Below are 18755 nucleotides of genomic sequence, written 5' to 3'. Positions count from 1 at the left end.
TATCTTTCAAAGCATTTAATCCATGGGAATTGTTTGTACTTGGAAGATAGAAAATGTGAAAAAAATCAGCATTACTCCCTTTAACACAGCTTAAATGTGAAAAAGTTACAGATTTTTATCTCTTAATCAAGAAAATTAAATATAAATTATTAGAATGTTTTAAAGTATTACTCCATTAGTGGGTATTTTTTAAAGATGTTGGCAAGTGATTACAAGGACAATGTCTACATGTCAAACTTGATAAATCTGTTTTATTGCCGTGGCATGGAGAAGTCAGAAACAGGTTTCTACCCCATTAACATGTGAATCTTAGAGCTTGGCTGAGCTTGCCAATGCAGTCTCTGCCTGGACACACAAGAACAGTTCCTATGATAATTATATTTGGTCTTTTCTAACTAATTTCATGCAATTTGTTCTCTTTGTGGACCAAATGGACCTCAGATGTATTTTTTTTGCCACACTGTGTTGTTAGACTTTGCATTTCAGTTGCTACATACTTGCAAAAGCTGTGTCAGGACTCATTGTGTCTCAGGGATGTAGAGGAGGAACTTTAGGAAGTCTTAAACTATCTGCATTCTTGGACATCTGTACAGCTGTGTAATATGTCCATATATGGGTGTCTCAAACCTCCCGTAAATTTTGATCTTCTCTTGCAGAGGTAGCTGTGGAAGCAGATGACCTTTTTTATGCTTAAAGTTTTGGTCTTTTTATGTTTGATAGGTGAGTAGTGAGCCAAAGTTCTGAAGTTAAATCTAGACAGATCTATGAGATTCAGCAGGACAGGCAAAGTTTTCAAAGTGAGGGTGAAGATCTGAATGACAGGTAAATTGTTTAGCAGGTTCATCTGCCTGGCTTGACTATCCCTTGAGAGCATTTTGGTTGGTAGATTTCCTGTTCTCTAATCCTAACTGTATTTCAGGTTCTTTTTTTGTCTTCAGAGTCTAACTGCCAAGACCTCCGTTAGAAATTCCCTCTGGGTATCAGTAAAAATTTAAGAGAGATTTTAATCTTGGACATGTTCAGGGTAAATGACAGCTAGTTAGAGACTTCTTTGGAAATGTTATAGAAAGTGTTTTTTTAATTAATCACAAGATGAAATAGAGGTAAATGTCTGTCAGTGCAGTGCGCTATAGTATGAAGGAAGGATTACTGCAAAGCACTGGTGAATGACAAACTAAACCTGGTTTACAGCAGAAAATAATTAATGTAATCCATTTTCTTTTCCTTTACAATGGATGAGGAATATGTGTAAGGTTATTTGCTTTGTGAAGAACAACATAAAAATGCTTAGAAGGGGTCATGGTAGTGAATAAAATAGAAAAAAACCATTTCCTAGTCTTTCCTGTTGCCATTTATATTGTCACAGATTTTATAAAGAGTATTTTTTCAAAGAAACCAGCTAAAATTGAGAGATGGAGGCTGAGTTTGCAGAACTATGAATTAAAAATTTAATGTAAGATTCAACAGTCCAGAAACAACTACCAGTATGCAGATGTTTCTATTTCACAATATCATGTTATCACTCTTAGCTGCAGTGAGGAGTGAGGGCATATATAAAATTTATATCTGTCATGTAGTGCCAAAAGCACTTTCAGTTGTTCTGAGAAGGTACAATGTGTAACTGAATGACTTCAGACTACAAACAGTTTTATATTCTATTTATTTATATCACTTCTTAAAATAAGAGGTTAGAGCCCTAAAGAAAACCATAATGTATGGCAACATACTCTTAGACTAGTAAAAATGTTGTATAGTTGCATTTTATGCTCAAAGATAAAGCTTTCTTTGTTTAACTTGTCCTTGTAATTCTCTTGCTTAACATATCTTTAACCTCATAGTGCCCCAAGAAGTAATAATAGGTGCTGGACTGAGTTTATGAGGTAAGTGCCCCCTTGAAAGATACTTTGAGGCTTAGAATTATTACATTGAGTTATACTGTTAGCAAAAAATAAAAGATCAAGCCAAAGGCAACAAATATGTTTTCTACCCCCTCATTCACAGCAGTGTTCTATCTACTGTGCTCCAGAAACTGGAGGGAAAAAAGCCCCACCAGTATTCCTTTTGCCATTCAAGTATCATCAAAACCCCTGTCCCTTCGTGACACTGCCTGAAGTTCTAGCACTTTTGTCTTTTTTACAAAAAAAAACTATAAGAAAATATAGCACAGAGAATGAAGGACAATGCTGGAGTTTCCAAGGTCCATTGCTGCATTCTCTCACTCCATAGCTGATTACATCTCTGAGCACTGTGGGCATTGTGTAGGACTATGCTATGCTGATGAATCTATCCAGAAGGCCCAAGAGCTGGGAAGGGCTTTGTTCAAATGCTGCACTGAGGTCCACGCATCACACAGGTCAAAAGCACCTGGATTTACTTGGATATATTAAGTAGTATGCCATATATTAAGTAGTATGCCACATATACATGTATATGCTGTATGAAGAAAAGGGAACAAGATGTTGTCACTGAGATGCTGAGTAACTGAGCAATGTGTGTTTGGAGGGAGAGGATGTTGCTAAGCAGACAGGAGTTTAATCTTTAGGGAAGTAAGATGTGAAGGCTGAACACTGATTTTTCTACAAGGCAGAGTTGTCCAGTGAACAGGAAAACTTGCTAAAACTTTATTCGGGTAGCTTCTTCCTGTAGGCCTTGAGACAATATTAAATAAATTCCTCACAGTATATCCATTAATATATATCAGTGTTGCAAAAAATAAAAGAGTTTTTATTAACTGTTTTATTAAGCAATAGCACAGATGGCAAAAAAATACTTTACTCATTATTTTTCATAAATTGTTTGAAGTAGGAGATTTGATGGAAGTCGAGCAGCAGATGTAGATCCTTGCTTAAACAATTAGTTAATCACACAGCAGCTTCAGTCATAGAATACATTGTACTTTGCTAAATTTGAGCATGGAGTTATTATTTTAAGCTAATGTAGGAATGCTTTCTGGAACTGAAGGCAAGTAAGATTAATCATCAGTAAATTCACAGGGATTTTAACATTCACTTCAGTGCACCATAACTCTGCAAAAGGTGTGGAAATGGAATCTAGAATAGACAATGCAACAGGTAATTGATGGATGGGGCAAACCAAATGAACTGTGAGACAGTCATCTGTACCAAAATCCTTATTTAAGCTCCAGAAAAAGTTTGTGAAGGATTTGTATTTGAAAAAGTTCGTAGATAAAACACCAAGTGAAAGGAGCATGCCAATAAAATGTCTTTGTCTTCTGCAATAAAGGAAATGAATGATAGTAGCACAAAAGTTACAATAGAAGACACCATACATCAAGAGAGCTCTTAGAAAATACATTGTGGAGAACAATTGTGCAGTGGCAGGGGGATGAATTAGATGACAAAAGAAAATTCACTTGAAATACCTGAAATGAGATTTTGTTCTTATTTTCTACAACTGGAACAGAAGAAACTGTACATTTATATGAGCAAGATACGACATCTCGTAAACAGTGTTGATGTAGATGTACTGTAGTTAGTGACTGTATTTCAAATGTCACTGAATGACCATTAAGTCAGGCTCATTTTAAAAAAGTATGCAGAAGTAACATATATGTCAAACCTCTCTATTTTCTGGCCATGTCAATGATATTTGTTGTTTTACATGTACTTGAGAGGAGGAAAATTTTAATACCTTATGGATGAACACTGTGGGATTTTCATAAGGAACAGCACCTTGTAGATATTTGATCCTAAAATTGAGGGTAGATGAGAGAATACTGGAGAGACAAGGTCAGCTTTCTAAGCAGGTTGACACTTCATCCTGAAGGTGAGTCCAACAGAACTGTGAGTGACCCCTGCACTGACTGTGACTTTACTGACAGAGCAATATCTTCCAGCACCTGAGCAGAGTGAGCAGAGCTGGGTGCTGGTAAGAGACTCCACAGTATCCCCAGTCCTGGCAAAGTGGTGAGTCCAGTTCCAGGTCTACCCAGGGAGTGCAGAAAGGAGCAGGAGGAGATGAGAGCACAGACAGAGCTGGAAGGAAGGCTGCAGCCTAGAGACATCCAGAGACAGGGCTAGGAACTGGCCACTGCTGCACCACTCAGGCAGGAGCTGATGGTCTTGGGCCTTGGAATCTGGGTCCATGGGCAGGGTGCACAGATGAGGATCCACCCGAGGGCTGGGCAGGGCCAGTGAGGCTGCTTGATGCTTTCAAGACTCATAACACCTTGGTTTTTTAGCAAACTCTAAGTATGCTGATGAAAACATGTACATGTATACACTGTAGATGCCTATTCTAGGTTGAGAAGGAAGTGAGATTTTGGGAAGTTGTGGTCAAAACCAATCAGTGGTCAGATTTGAATATTGGCACCTGGTTTGGCCACTGAAGACATGGACCGCCTCTGAGAACACAGGGGGTTAAAAGCAAGAACTCCCAGGAGAACTCTCTCTTGGTCCTGGTCAGTGAAGGAGCTCAGAGCTCCCCTGCCCAGCTGGGAATGGCTGGGGGAGGGAAGCCATGTGGCCGTGTGAGGTCGGCCGGAGCCTCGGGCAGAGGAGGGGGGTGAAGGCCTTGCAAGATGGAAGGGTGGAGGAGCCCTGAAAGGCATCAGGCAGCCCCTCTGGGAGAGAGAGAGAGCCTGTGCCTGCCCTACCTTGAAATTTGATATCATGTGCTGATAGCACCGCCAGAGAAGAGGGGGTACTGCACGAGAAGGTGTGCAGTAGCCGTGGGAGTTCTGGGCAGCCAGAGCCCAAGATTTTAACTCTTTTCTGGGATAATGGAAACCTTACAAATACTGATCCTCTTGGATCTGGATGGGAAGAGAGAGAGAGAGGTGAAACTGGAGGAAATGAGCAGGTGTGGTGAAAGTTTGTGCAAGTGGAAGATGTCAGAAGGAGTTGAGAAGAATCGTAGGTGGGAAGAGATGATGGAGTGGCCTTGGGTTGGACAGACTCATTTTTCCTGTGACACAGAGACTGCATTTAGGGGGAGGCAATGGCTTGGAGCCAAGAGAGTGCGGTGATGCTATGTGAAGCAGTGGCATGAACAGAGATGGATGAGGAGGGGATGAAACTGGAGGAAATGAGCAGGTGTGGTGAAAGTTTGTGCAAGTGGAAGATGTCAGAAGGAGTTGAGAAGAATCGTAGGTGGGAAGAGATGATGGAGTGGCCTTGGGTTGGACAGACTCATTTTTCCTGTGACACAGAGACTGCATTTAGGGGGAGGCAATGGCTTGGAGCCAAGAGAGTGCGGTGATGCTATGTGAAGCAGTGGCATGAACAGAGATGGTTGAGGAGGGTGTGGTGATGCCCTCTGTCTTCAGTGAAGAAAGGTTCTTGAAACCCCTCAGACCCAGGGGATGAATTAGGTGGGGACTGGTGTCCCAAAAGTGAGAGAGTGTTGCTTTTTTGGAAGTGGGAAAGGCATCCTTAAAAGGGGAACATAGAAGCAGTTCTGGTCCATGTGCAGTGGTGAGAGCACTGGACATGCAAGGAAGAGATCATGAGGGCAGATGTTCTCCGGGTGGTGCCACGAGTGACATGGAAACACAAGAGGTTTCAAGTGTGTTTCCAGGGGAAGCCTACGGTACAAGAGGGACTCCTCTCTCCCTGATGAAAGTTGATTACCTGAGGCGTAGTGATGAACTGAGAGTTTATTATCTGAGGGGTGGTGACTGGATTGAAAGTCTAAGGTCTTATTTCATGTTGTGGTGGAAACTAGGGGAAGGAGGAGAAATAGTTTAGAAGGTTTTTATTGTGAGTTCTGTGTCTGTTCCTTTTTATATATATTGTAGTTAATAAAGGTGTTTTTTTCCCCTTTATTCCTGAATTTGAGCCTGCTTTGCTCTATTCCTGGTCACATCTCACAGCAGCCATTAGGGAGAATATATTTCAGGGGAGCACTGACATTGCACCAGTGTCAAACCATGACAATACCTAACTTCTGAGCTAACCTGAGCAAGTCGCTCTCCTCGAAAGAGAAACAAGCATCTCTCTTCTCATCCTAAACACCTCTAACAAAGTTAAGAAGCAGATAAGTATAGGGTGGTAACTAGCTTACATAAAGACCTGCATGTTGGTTGCAGTGATCCAAAATTAGGTGAGGTGACCAGATTGCCAGATTGAATGCTAAGTAGCAGCAAAGTGATGAGCAATAAATCCTGTTTTAGTAGCATGAATTTAAAACTGGAGATACCTTGCTACCTTTTTCACAGTCTGAAAAGTAGTATTACTGTGCTAAGTGACAGGAAGAGTACTATAGGAGTCTTTTGAAGTTGACTAGGAATTTTGGACTCAGAGAATTTATTTAGTGTATTTTTTTTTAAATCAGCAGAGATTCAAAAAAGGGCCTGTTTACATATATAGATAAATAAGATAGCCATTAAAATGTGCAATAAAATGAAAAGAGTTAATTGATTTTGGAACACAAAGCAGCATTTTATTCATTCATTAGTGTCACGAAAGAACTGACAAGAATGGTCAGAAAAATATTAAAATGCAAATCCTGACTTGAGTGGCACTGTCATAAATATCTTTAAAATCTAATTAACAAAGCACCACTCACTTTGTTTGTTCAATTTTCCTTTTAACACAAGACTAAAATTGTCATTTACTTTGTTAGCTATCAGCTCTCTGAGAATCTTTTTACTTTTTCTTGCAGGTGGTGTTGGTGATAGGGCAGCTCTTATTGTGGAAGCATAGGTGTCCCTCCACAAAATCACTTTAAAAATCTTCATTAGTCTCCTTTAAACCTTATTCCTTGTCACCAGACTTTGTCTTAATATCAACACACAGTAGCAAAATAATGTATCAAAGAAATTACACAAAAACTTGTAGCAAAAAATAACAAGCTTCTATAGATACATAGAAATATCTTTCACTGATATTAGACATTTGCGTGTTATAGTTTACAGCAAAGTTGTTTCTTGAGGTTTCCTCAAGAGTAGAAGACAAATGCTGCAGGCCACCTTTCTGGATTTGAGTGCTGCCATTCATGAAAAACATTGAAGTGTCAGTGTGATATGGATTAGTGTTTGTTCTCCACTGAAGGACTTAAATAGCATCAAGTATGTGATATGTAGGTCATGGGAGAAGATTCACTTTTCCTTCAGTAATAACTCAGGAGTCTTCACACTACTTACAGCACATTTTTATTGGACCGAGAGCAGCCCCTTTCTTGCCTCTGAACTGTGTCCTTTTACAGTGTTTTCATCTTTTTCTTCTGTTTATTCTTCTTTCTCTTTTTATTTCTATTCTTACTGATAGTGAATCATCTTTTGATGCTCTTAATTGATCAAACCCTTGTGTGACTTTCCCTCCTGCAACTGCAGAAGCTGTAATGAACTCTGACAGTCATGAGGGATTTTCTGTCATTTGCCTTTTGTTTTTCAGTCTCACAAGTTCCTTGACTTCCAGTGTTCTCTCTAGAGAAGCCTCCTATTTTAGAAGTGGGTTTGGAGTTGTTTTTTGTTGTTGTTGATGATGATGATTTTTTTTGAGATCTTTATGTTTTTTTCTTTACTCATTTTATTTTTCATTATACCAAAAAGAAATATCTTTTTGCTTCGCATGAAACATCTGAATCTTACTTACTACTGTTTCTTGCTGCAGTTCATTGCAACCCTTTAGTATACTTGATTATTGAAGATTTTTTTTTTCCTTGCTTCCTAACTTTCTGTATGAGCATCATCTTAACTCTATGTTTGCCCCCTTTGGGGTTTTTTTCCCCTTCTCTCTACCTTATCTTCCTCATGTCATGGAGGCACCACAATCAAGGAAAGCTTCCAAAAATCTCAAATTGTCTCCCAAATCCCTTCTTTGTGTTCAGTCTTTCAACCACAGCACTGGAGAAAGCAAAATAAGCATCAAGTGTCATTTACCTAAACTATCTAATTAAGAATTTTAATATGCTATCTTGAGCCTCATACCAGAGCAGCTGCAGTTGAATTTGGGTGACACAGTTATGGACATATTATTTGATAAGTGTGAAATAACATGACTGTCAAAGAGAGAAGAGCATTTCTAGCATGAAGAGACACCAGGAAACAGTTTGTATCAAGCTCAAGAAAATTGACCTAATCATCTGATACACATTTCTGCTCACAATTTTTTAGGTAGGAAAGTGTTCCCCCTGACAAGCATGACAAATACTGTTAAAGTATTTTCTTGCCTTTGCTCTGCTCTGTGTCAGTGGCAGCAGAGTTATTGTTAGGCTCAGGCAGAACTATTTATACCCTGGGATTTGCAGTGCTCCATTCCCTACCAGCATTCCCCTGCTTATTCTGGGAGAAAGAGAGAGAGAGAGAAAGAGAGAGATGAATGAAGGGAATGACAATAAATTAAATACTATTCTTTAAAAAATAGTAACTCCTAATCATAGCATGAGCATAAAACAAACTTATTATCATAATTATTTAAGCTGAAATGGAGACCATTTTTTTCCCCCTATTGCTTCTTGTCTTATTTTCACATCCCTTTATCCTGATTTAGAGTGCAAGCTAAGGGGCAGGAATATGGCTGCAGCATAGAAGGCACAAGCCAGACTTCCTGTACACCAATTCAATGAACAAGTCCTTACTAAAAAACCCAAAAAACCAGCAACACAAACAAACAAAAAAACCCCCAAAAAACAACCCGCCCAAAAAAACAAATACCAAAAAAACCAACTAAACAAACCCTGAAAATTCCAAAATTATTCCGCCCAAAAAAACAAATACCAAAAAAACCAACCAAACAAACCCTGAAAATTCCAAAATTATTTTGTATTAATTGAATGACATGCCTAAGTAACCTTTTATGAAAAATGATGCTGGTATTTTCAAGTCCTGTATAAAGAACAGTTAAAACATATTTTTCTCATCTGCATCCACAGGACATCTTTCTCTGTTCTTGATTCTCAGAGGAAGGAGATTCTAGCAGTTCATTGCACTTCTGAAGGGTAAAGCATGTTTTTCACTGCACAGTATACATACATTTTTAAGCTGAAAATTTTAAGAGACAGTCAGGATTCTTTCCTTTTTCCATTACTTTCTGTCATCTGGAGAACAGCTGGAGATTTCTATATCCAATTTTGTATTTAACTAAAACAAGAAAATATTCCCATTACTTTACTAAAACTCTTCAAATTCAGACATTTTTGCTGCCTGGAGAACTGTGAAATCAAGTTTGGCTTTTGCATAAATGTCCAAACTGGAGAACTGTTGGATTTCTCTGAAATACCATTACTTCAAACAAGTCAATGTGAAAGAGAAAATACACTTCTAGAAATATTCTTAGGAGCAAATTTGTAATTTGTACCAGAGTCTCTGCTGATCATCTGTAAGAGAACCTCCTGTGCTCTGCCCTTTTAATGCTAAGGTTTTTAATTCAGGATTTGGAAGGATTTTTGTATTGTTTGCTCAGTATCAGGAAAATTGCAAATTTATAGTTTAACATCATTTGTAATCTTTTACTAGTTTCATATTCTGGAACGTAATGCATTTTCTAACACTGGGATAAAAACTGCTGTCTCGTATTTCAGGTGCTAAACTACACATACATCTTAACAACAAACCCAAATTTCAGTCATTGATATTTTTTTTAAAATTTAGGACTGCCTGATACTGATATTTTTTGCACCAAATTACTTGCAAATATTTGTTTTCTTCAATTTTTTTTTTAGTCTCATAAAAGAAACTCCTTTTCTCTGTTGTCATTTATGCTTAACTGAATAAATTTTCAATTTTTTTTTCAAATGGTTGTCTAAGCGCAAAAATAAAATAAAAAATAAAATAATTCAACTAGCTAAGACACTTGTAAGGAAGAGTAATTCACTTTTTTCTTTGACTTCTTAAACTAAAGAAAATTATTGTTCAGTGTTCTTTGGCACAGCACAAAATTTCAGGCAACTGCAGTTACAAAATTTATATTTTTCATTTTTAAAGTAACTTTGAACAATTATTTCTTTGGTTTTAGATGTATATCTGGTAACTTAAACATTAGCCAGGTAGTAATTTTCATATTAATTATTGTGAGTACTTCACTAGCATTCCATGTGTCAACAGCTTATTTTTTGACATCCAAATTTTGAAAACTTTCTGAAATAATAATTTATTAAAAAAAATTCCTCGGGATGGGTTTGGTTTTGGCTGACATCAACTTGTCTAAAAATATTTGCAGAAATTGCTTAGGACTTCAATGCCATCTTTCTCCCATATGTTTGATTAATATCAGAATAACTGCTGTCTGAATCTTACAGATCTGTTCTTTTCACTCAGAAAAATTGCATCTACTTTATGAAAGAGGAAAATTATTGTCCCAAATTTATTTTCTGTTAGTAAAATGCATTCCTGAAGGACAGGAAATAATTCAAATACAAAACTCAGTTCTGACTATGTTTCTCTTTGGGTTTTTCCATCGTTGACAAAGTGTTTCTGCTTTGTTCTTAACTGATTAATTGATTACTTAAAGGGTTTCTTAATCTTTTACTGACTCCCATGGAAAACCACTACATGAAAATCAAGACTATTTTTTTCATAAGCAATAAAATAAGGCTTTTCTGTTTCCAAGGGCTTTTAATACAGATTGAAAATGAGCCGGGTTTTTTGGGTGTTTTTTTTTTTCTGGTTTGGTTTGGTTTAGGTTTCTTTTAATGTGTGCCAACATTATCTTCTGTCTTCAGCATACCATCAGCTGCTGCTTAGATGAACTGAAAATTACATGGACCTTTCAGCAAGTAAATATTCTTCAAACAAATCTTTAGCAGGTGTCTGGATTATTTCCATGAAATTACTACAGATGGAATTTTTCTTCCAGAGCAGTATGTATTCTTCCATGTTGCTATCACCTAAGACATCTCAGTATGAGGCATAACATTGCATTATAGCACTTCCTACTTTAGTAGCATAATTTCTATGCTCACAGATTCTTCCCTTTTAGGACTTTGTTCAACAAGAAAACGCTGCAAATGATCAATCATTTCTTTTTGAAGGTGATGATGAAGAATTCAGGAAAATAATTCTTTTTCATCTACTACAATTCAAAACACAATCTTGACTTTTGAACAGAATTTAGTGGAAGTTTCTCATACCACAGCACTTACTCTAGGTAATGAGCTCAGTCATGAGATTTCTGTCTTCAGCAGTCTGGGCATTGTTTCAATGTGTCTTGTATTTTTCCTGCAGCAGTTTTTCAATAAGATTATTAGATATTCAAGAATGTGCAATCCATTCTGGTTTAGTGGATACTAACACTGTAGGATTTATTTTAGATATTTTAAAATCGCTGCTACTGCTGTTTTTTTCATGGGGTTCACTCGAATACTCTAAGTTCTGCACAGGTCTTTATGCAAGTCTCTTCTAGCAACAAGTAATTGTTGTTAACCACTATTGTATCTTTGAATGTCACTCAGTTATTCTCCACCTACACTGGGAGATGATGTGCTGTCTTTTGACTGGTGTAACAATATAACACCAGAAGATACCCAGACCATTAAAACAGATATCTAAAAAAAAAAAAAATTAAGAAAAAAGTAATTTTCATTGTAAAAACAATAAAGTTACAAAATTTTAAATTCAAGTGGTGTATTTTTATTAGCTGTTTGAGGAATGTACATAGTCATAAAAATAACATGTATCATTTCATTATAGTAACCAAACAGTATTGTCTTTGCTATATAGATCTATATATAGTTCTACAAGAATTTCACAACTGAAGCATTTTCTACATTGCTAAATTATCAAAGAGCTGAATATATGTGATATCTGCTATGAATAAGATTAGCAGAGAACCTAAAAATTCTGTATGAACCTGGACGAAGCAGGAAGGATCCAATCTAATAACAAGAGTTATCTGAAGAAAGTAATTTTCAAATGAGTTGCAGTTTTCATCTGCTACTGTCTAGAAACGTTGAAAAGCATGAGTTAGAGTGTGGGAGTTGACAATGACTGCAGAGCACACCTGAGACACAGAAAAGTCTGTCTCAGTTTACGTTGGTCTGCTACACACAAATGGTTCCCCTCAGAGGCATCTGAGTTCAGGCAGGGACTAGCTTCCCAATGTACAGTGGAGAACAACCCTGTTTAACTTGTTCTCCTACAGAAAGAGGCAACACAATAATATAAGCAAAGGAAATGACAGTAGCTGCAAACCTATAAAGCTACTGTCATAGATTAAATTCAATGAAAATGAAGTCCAGGCAATAACACAACAATAGCTTCTATTCACGTCAAGAACTGCTTATCAGAAAACACCCATTTGCCATCAATGATTAAGAAGGGTGTTTTTATAACATAAATGGCATTCCTATCTAGTGTGTCACTTCATCTTGAATATATTAATATATCTTACTGAGAGACTTTTATTTAGTCTCAAGGCCTCCATTGGTCTGTTAGAGCAACTGTTGTCTGTATGAGAGGATAAATAACTGGGTAAAGGGTAATAAAAGGAGTCTTCTAGGGAGATTGAAGACTAAAGAACTATGTTCATAGCGATTTGCTTGGAATAATAGCAACCTATCTTTAACCTATTAATTTGAATTTGAAACCTATCTTATTTAGAAGTACAACTTCTTTAAATTTTGTTTTTCTTAACATGTAAAGGAAAGAGGTATTCTGAGACCAAACTTACTGGACAACTCAGAGAACTGGAGAATCACAGGAAAATAGGACTGAAATCATTTGTGAAGCACTGGGACAGGACCTTTAAGGGTGCTGCAGTCTTAGAGCCTGCCTGCTGTTTCAGAAGGGGCATGATATACTTGGCTTTGGGGAAGCCCTTACAATTTTACTACTAACTTCACTGTGGAAGAGAGATACAGTTATCTTTTTATATAACAAGGGTTTACTATCCAGATGCTTTGGAGAACACAGGTATCGTTAATTACTGGGAGATTAATCTGACCCTTGTAGTTAACCTTCTGACAGAATGAGATTTTATGTCAGCTGAGAGACTGGGAGAGAGCTCTCTCTTTTTAATATCGTGCCTTATAGAGTTCATCAGCTTTACTGATTAGCAGTCTGACAGCTTTTAATGTCTCTTGGTATACTGCACTGGCTGTTCCTCAGCCACAGCCACTGACAGACAGGCTTTAGTTTTTACAATGCTTAGAAAAGGGGTGTTTAAAGTCTGCTGCTGCTTCTCCAGCACAATGTACAGTTCCAGAAACATTGCTGCAGTGAAACAGATAAACACTGCACAGGAACAGGCTTTGCACTCCCAGAGCTCAGTGTTTTGTGACCTTCTATAGCTGCTTATCTGATAAAGTACCATCAGCTCTTCAGAGCACTAGCAGTGGCACTCAGACAGGAGATGTTGTCATGTATGCCTTGTTCCCAAACCCACACATGATTTTGAAATGTGCTGTATGCTCTGCATATAACAAAACCTCAACTAGTCTTTATTTTGTGCATGAAAAAAAAAAAATCATGGTGCAACTTCCTTATTTCTTTCTTTCCCCATTTCTTACCTATATGGGCTGCTTTTACTGACTTCCATTAATTCTGAATTCCCAATTTTGTATTGCTGTCTGTAAGCCCTTCAGCAGACCTGATTCTACAATGCCCAACACCAAAAAAGGTGGCTGAAAATGTTCTTTTCAATGTGATTCAGCACAGATGTACCATGAAAGACCAATGTGTGGGAAGACAGCTTGACCACAAAGTTCTCTTGTGCATGGCCTTATTGGAATTTCTTTTAACTGACATTTTAGTAGCCATATAATTTTTTCTGCTGATCTTCGGTCAAGTTGTTATAGTGCTGTGAATCAAATTCTCAGGTGTGACAAGTGTTGCATGGTCAACAATGGCACACAGTGCACTGATTAATCAAGCACTTTGGCTTTTTATGGTTTTTATCATCCATCTTGCCTATTAAATGTGTCTGAGGAGGCTGGACCAATGCTTAGTACAGAATTACTTGCCTTCTCAGAATAAAAATTCTAATCTTGGAAAACAAGAGGTATATTTCTTGGAAATGTTTTGTGCATAAGTTCAAAGAAATTTAAGTGGCAGTATTTGATTTTGTTTATTTTAATTCTAAGAAAATAAGAGACTCACGTACCAAACCAACATTTCAAAGTATTAGTGGAGGTAGATGAAGGAATGTCATCTTATGCTACCTGGCCTTATCTTGCTTTGCCTTCCTTTAAATTTCCTTTCATTTTTTTCCCAGTAAGACTGTGCCATTGCGGCTGTCACAGCCAGAGCCTTTTAAAAGCTACCACGTCCCATTGTCTGTGCCAGCAAGTCATTCAGCCTTTAAAAGTCCTTCCCCTTTGCTGACTTCCAAGAAGCATTTAGAGGGTTCTCCCAGTCTAATGTGTATAACAGCCATCACCTATCCAACCCCGATTTAAGTGAAGACAAAGTGAACTGGTAGTCCCCAGGCTCTGTCATTGAATTGGTTCCTAAAGGAAAAATCACTTCTAATGTGAAAAATGCTGCGAAGTTGAAGAAGCTGTAAAGAATCTTAAGGTCACCTACTGTCCTTTAAATCCATCCTGTAGTCTAGAACTGCAGCCTGTGACCCTTTAGTCTGCTGAAACATTTCTCTTTAAACCTGCTTTGATTCTTTAAAAGCTGAGTGTGGTGTAGTTACAGTATGGCACATACCAGTTTATCTGTGCTCTACCCATCCCGCATTCTCTAGTGCCTTCCACTCTATTGTACTGATGAGTTGATTAATAAATATTAACTACTGTAGCACACAAATCTTTGAAAGTCTGTTACTAGGTTAACAAGCTTTCTGTGACCTTAACAAAATTCAACAAAATACCAAAAAGAGATTTTTCACTCAGTATTTAAAAACTTGAGTTGATAAAAAAAATCACAATAAGGTGCTGAGAAATGTAAATTACTGATGACTACAGTTTTCCAATGTTTTTATACTGTCAAGTGGGCAGTTAATCTGACATTATAGATCTCAGTTGTTTAGTTACTGGCTTTTATTAAGAATAAAATACAGATTTTTCTTCCTCTAATTAATTATTCTTTATTCCATTTCTGAAGAACTATATACTTCTTTGGCTGTAGGAGGATGGTGTGTTTCCCTGGAAGTTCTCTTCTGTCTGTTTCTGCCTTTCCTATTTATTCTGTGATACTTGAGGAAAATAGTATCAACTTTTTTGTTCACAGCTTTCTTGTTAAGTGTTTTCTGATCCTCCACTGACCTGTTTGAGTGTGCTTCTTGAAAGAACCAACTGATATTTGCCTATTCTTATTCCAAGAAATAACTAGGATTTTCAAACAGTGAAATTACCAACTGAAGTTACATGAGGATGGACAGTTCCATTTTCTGTACCCAGAAAATTAAACTAAGAATGACCAGTCTATAAATGAAGTGCTTTGGTCCTCATTTTGTGAAGCAGAATGTCACCTAAGAGTTGTGCTGCTGTAACTGTTATTTATAATTTATATTTGGAAAAATCATATAGAAGCATAAGACAGGAATTTAGCATCCATTATGCCTTTTCATGTCATCCCATTTAATAAAATGAGTATCCAGGTGTTTGCAATGATAGCATGGGGAAGAGGACAATGGATTAATCCAACAAAGAAAGAAAGAGAGGCAAAAGGTAACAATGAAATTATTCAGATAAGCAAAATGAGAAGCAGGTAGGGCCCAGCAGTGGGTGAGTGTAGTCAAGGGGCAAAAATACATTTTAATAAGCCTTGAAGAAGACTTGGTATATATTTCTGCAAATCTTCTTAGCAGTGTTTATAGAAAACACAATGTTATTTAAAGTATTCTATAATTTGGTTAATCAGAATTCTTCCAAGGGAATGAAATTATCATAGTTGCTTCATAAATATGTGTAGCATGAAAATCATGATGTTTTGCTAATTTTTGCTTTGCTTAATCCTGTTTTAGCCTTTCAGTATGCTGCAGTTTCTGTTACAGATTGTCTGTACTTCTTTTTACCAAAAGACCGACTTCCCATGTTGGTGGAATTTCCTAAGACCAGGGAACTTCCATTTTGTTATTTTATCACTTTATCACCAGCTGTTTTGTGGCTGTAAATTGCAGGTGAATCTGTATGGAAAGTCTTCTTCTTCACTCCAAACTTCAGTCCTGAGGACTCCAATGGTTGCTATGATTCACACGTCTGCTTCTGCCATGGAGGATTCATTACACGACATGATCCTCCACTGCTCTTCGATCTGTCCAGAGACCCTGAAGAGAAAGTCCCACTGACTCCAGAAACTGAGAGCCGTTTCTACGAAATCCTCAGGGTCATACACCAAGCAGTGGACAACCACACCAGATCCCTGCATGCTGTTCCTAACCAGCTGTCATGGAACAACCTTCTCTGGAAGCCATGGCTCCAGCTCTGCTGCTCATCTCTCTTTCAGTCTTGCTACTGTGACTATGAGTCAGGAGGGAGTCCACTGCAGGTGCATTTGGGATAAATAAGCTGCAATTCCCTTTCAGAGACTGGACAAGCTGAGTGTGACTGTCTGACTTGAACTTGTAGTACAAGCCTTCAGAAGGTTTTGTTGTGTTGGTGGAGGACCAGTCTTCAAATACATATTGCAGTAGAAGAGAATTTCAGTCAAGAAAACATGCCAAGAGAGGGAAGGCAAGACACACCTTCTCTGTCCTTATCACACAGCATGAAGGACATGTTGCCGTCCTCATCTACACATGGGTAGAATTGTAGGCATTTTCTATGGGAGATAATTTTCTAGACTTTCAGCTTGAGCTTTTGTCTTACACAGCAAAGAATTTACCTATCAGGTCTGTCAATCACAACTACTAAATGCACATTTTCCTGTCCTTTTTACTAAGTGTTATCCATTAGTAGGACATAGCACTGAGTAATTGAAAACAGAGCGATCATAGTGGAGAGGTCCTCCTGTGACAGTCATTTGGTAACTGATAGATAGGTTAAGAGCAGACTTGCAACAGATCTCTGTCAACAACCATGACAAATATGAAAAAACTGACAGCTTGCCAACAGTTTAACTTTGAATGTGCCATGAAAATGCACAGAGCTATGGTAGTAGAAGACGTTGTGTCCATATTAAAATGATGCTCCCCAGAATCCCTGCTGTCCTATTGCATTGCAGCAACCTTTGTTTCAAAAGGACACCACTTCAAGTATACCAGCTGCGTGCTTGAGTGTGTACCATAAGTCTCCATATATATCTATTTATCTATATATCTATATATCTATATATCTATATATATATCTGTGCAAACTGAATTCATAACCCATAAAATCCTTCAATCCCTCATATAAGGACACCCTTATGATCATATTCCAATTGATAAAAGAAAATATTTGGTCCATATTTGAGTTCCAAATTCACATGATATTACAAATTTTTCATTCACTTATTTATCATACCTATTCTTCCATTGGTGGCAGTAATTACAAATAAATAAAATTTGGTCTTTCTTTAAATATCTTTTCCATCTTTTAAGCTCTCTGAATAGGATTTATCATTTTCTGAAAATAAGCTTGGGCTTGAGCACTTAAAGCCAAATATAACTGTCTCTGAGTTCTCAGCAAGGTCTTGGGAAATCTACTGTCCTCGAGGGCTAATTTTTGTATCCAATTTTATCTCTGTCTTATTCAGGCACATTTTCTTTCCACTCTACAGGCAGACAAACTGTTTTCTTTGGCATATTGCAGATAAAAAGAAGATATCAGCAAAATACTAAAATGATTTGATGCCTGATAATAGAAGGTGACTTGCTGCTTATCAGAAAGCAGCAGTTAATTCCCACATTACAATGTATTAAAACTTGTTTGGGGCAAAAGTGATCTGTGATGATAGTAATGCAGTAGCTTCAGTCAGCCAGCATTAAGGTTGTGACCCAGTTCTTGTGAGCTATTGAAGCCTTTCCTTTAAAAATATATTGTGATAAATGGTATATTACTCTGACTGTAAAACCTAGACTTTTTTTGATTTTTCCATTGCAGTTTCATTCAAAATTTCATTCTCCACAATACCCAGAAGACTCTCCTGGGAAATGCAGTTTTTCCTTGAAGTCCTATTTTTGATGTTTCACCTTGTGTTCATGATCTTAATTATGTCCTCAGCAAACTCTCTGTAGGAGGCAAAGCCCCATGACAAATATTTGTCACTGAATGTACTACATAACCTTAGGAAGAAAAATGCCTCTCATTTGAATACAAATATACTTCCATGAGAGCAGCTGCCTTTCGATGTCACGGCAGGATCCGTACATCCCAAATTTTTGGTCTTTGCCATGTGGCCCTGGAGCCCTTTGGGGCATGGCACTGGTGCCAGTATGTCCCTCTTTGCAGCCAAAGGGCAGCACAAGCCCAGCTGTGGCCAGAGAGCTGAAACACCACGGTGTGGAGGGATGTTCTTTCCAACTCCCACAGCTCTGCCACATGTCCCTCTTTGCTGCCAAAGGGCAGCACTCAAGCTCAGCTGTGGCCAGAGAGCTAAAACACCACGGTGTGGAGGGATGTTCTTTCCAACTCCCACAGCTCTGCCACAGCTTACACAAAAGCTTTTCAAACAAGTACTCCTGAAGAAAATGGGAAAAAAAATATGTGGTGTGTTCAGTATACAGTGCTACTCAGACAAGGGGTTTGGTGTTATTAGATCTCCTTTGTTTCCACAGTTTCTGGCCTGTGACCTTTACAGAGTACTAAATTTATATTCTCAAGGACACCACATTGACTTTTTTTTTATCAGGAAGATGCTGTGTTTCTGTTATTTCTTTTTTTCTCTTTTTGCAGGTGCAAGAATTCTTTGTTCTGCTAGGCACAACAGTTGCTCTGTGCTGCTTGATCAAGTATCAAAAATGATGACTTTTCTACTGCTGATTTCTTCT

General features: G+C 37.7%; 1 protein-coding gene across 3 annotated transcripts in view; it reads left to right on the top strand.

Moving 5' to 3' along the window:
- Nucleotides 1-18126, top strand: part of STS (steroid sulfatase) — a 105709-nt gene extending 87583 nt beyond the window's left edge. For all 3 annotated transcript variants that reach the window (XM_039714446.1, XM_039714447.1, XM_039714448.1), the window contains one exon: nt 15966-18126. In XM_039714446.1, the coding sequence (XP_039570380.1) occupies nt 15966-16348 (383 nt within the window). In that variant the 3' untranslated portion in view covers nt 16349-18126. The remainder of the gene's footprint in view (nt 1-15965) is intronic.
- Nucleotides 18127-18755: the final 629 nt, after the last annotated feature.

The sequence above is a fragment of the Passer montanus genome, unplaced genomic scaffold (assembly GCF_014805655.1).
Source record: "Passer montanus isolate IOZ18808 unplaced genomic scaffold, ASM1480565v1 scaffold3, whole genome shotgun sequence".
Lineage (NCBI taxonomy): Eukaryota > Metazoa > Chordata > Aves > Passeriformes > Passeridae > Passer > Passer montanus.
This window is presented reverse-complemented; position numbering and strand designations above follow the sequence as displayed.